This window comes from Penaeus monodon, chromosome 19 (assembly GCF_015228065.2).
Source record: "Penaeus monodon isolate SGIC_2016 chromosome 19, NSTDA_Pmon_1, whole genome shotgun sequence".
Lineage (NCBI taxonomy): Eukaryota > Metazoa > Arthropoda > Malacostraca > Decapoda > Penaeidae > Penaeus > Penaeus monodon.
In genome coordinates this window covers 31,309,827-31,311,282 of record NC_051404.1, presented here as the reverse complement: position 1 = coordinate 31,311,282, position 1,456 = coordinate 31,309,827, and the positions used below count along the sequence as shown (strand labels likewise).

The 1,456-nt window shown below is 42.2% G+C and overlaps 1 protein-coding gene across 1 annotated transcript in view; it reads right to left on the bottom strand.

Moving 5' to 3' along the window:
• Positions 1–11: 11 nt before the first annotated feature.
• Positions 12–1,456, bottom strand: part of LOC119585381 (carotenoid isomerooxygenase-like) — an 89,132-nt gene continuing 87,687 nt past the window's right edge. The window contains exons 4-5 of the mRNA XM_037934047.1: positions 915–1,170; positions 12–369 (exon numbers count right to left, since the gene is read on the bottom strand). Of these exons, the coding sequence (XP_037789975.1) occupies positions 16–369; positions 915–1,170 (610 nt within the window). The 3' untranslated portion in view covers positions 12–15. The remainder of the gene's footprint in view (positions 370–914; positions 1,171–1,456) is intronic.

The following is a 1,456-nucleotide window of genomic DNA, read 5'->3' as shown; positions in this document are numbered from 1 at the left end:
GCCTATCTGCCTTCATCACCCTGAAATGGACCTCTCGTTGGGGAACCACACCAGAGCCTCTTCGATGCTTTTGCCGAAGTAGTAATTGGTCAGAAGGGCACCGATGCTAAACGTGAAAGGTGTTTCAAGGAGGATGAAGTAATTTTCAGTGATGGCATAACTGTGCATGTATCCTGGATGGAACTTCCACCTGGCAAGAATTGATGCCTCCATTTTAGCCTTTTCAATTTCACCGTTGGGAAGAGAGATGATGTTATAGGTTGGGCCGTCTCTGTTCCCAGATGAAGCTAGGTTGTAAACAGTGCCGTCTGGACTGACATGAGGGTGGGCGGTGGCTTGTCGGATTGCAACGTAATCTGATATTGTTAGCTGGAAATCAGAATGAAAAATATTCTTATTCTGGTACATTTTACCTTGATGCATAATATTACAGTAAGTTAGATAATGGGTTCTCAAACTTTTCTGGCTGCGACCCCTACAGATTACTTCTATTCCCCAGCAACAAAGTAGTAGCAATTATCAAGATCACAAGGTTATTAGTGTGAAGTATATTATATTGCAAAGAAAGCGTGCATACATAACGTGGCTTTATGATTCGTTGTCAAGCATCGGGCAGGTCGACCACTACTGACAAATACTAAACGCGTTTAGGATGGATAGTGGGAAGAAGAGAAGGAGGAGGGAGGGGCTGCAAGGATCTTGTGACCCCTCTGGGGGTCGAGACACCCACTTTCTAACACTTTGGGTTAGATTTGACAATCGGAATGGGTTGGGTTACATATTCTTAATTTTAGTAAGAGATATATCTGGTAAAAAATCATAATCGTGTACAAGGTAATATATTGTTACTTGCTATCATAAAATATATCACATTAAACATTTATCAGTGTGTGTGTCCTCCGGTTTTCACCAACCTTATTTCCGAAAGTGTTCAAAGTCTCCGGGTCCACAACCCTCACTTCATCTGTCTCCGTCATGGCAATCATCTGGTCCTTCACTTGGAGAACATTCACAAGACAGTTATCCACTATCTTGGGCGGTCGTGAGAACCAAGACGCTACGCTGTCAAATAAGGTACGGCATGGATCAGGGAAGGGCGCAGTGCCAAATCCTCTCACGACTATGCGTTTTGCCTCCATGTTTGCTTGGTAAGCGTCGCTGTCCAGATACCTGACGAAGGGACGACGGGAGAGATTTTGGATTACTCGTATTTATATAAAGTCAATGAGTTTTCTATCTCTCGATCTTTAATTATTTATTTTGATGGTAAGTATCAATAGTCGTTCGGAACCCAAATCAAACATCTAGCATAAACGTAGTACAAGTAGTCTGTAGAACACTTGAAGAAATGGCATGTTTACAAATTAGTCTATATCCTAATTCATCACTGTACTTGAGTAGAACATCAGTTGTCAGTCAGTCCGAAACAGAATGAATGGGGAAGGGAGTTATTGGA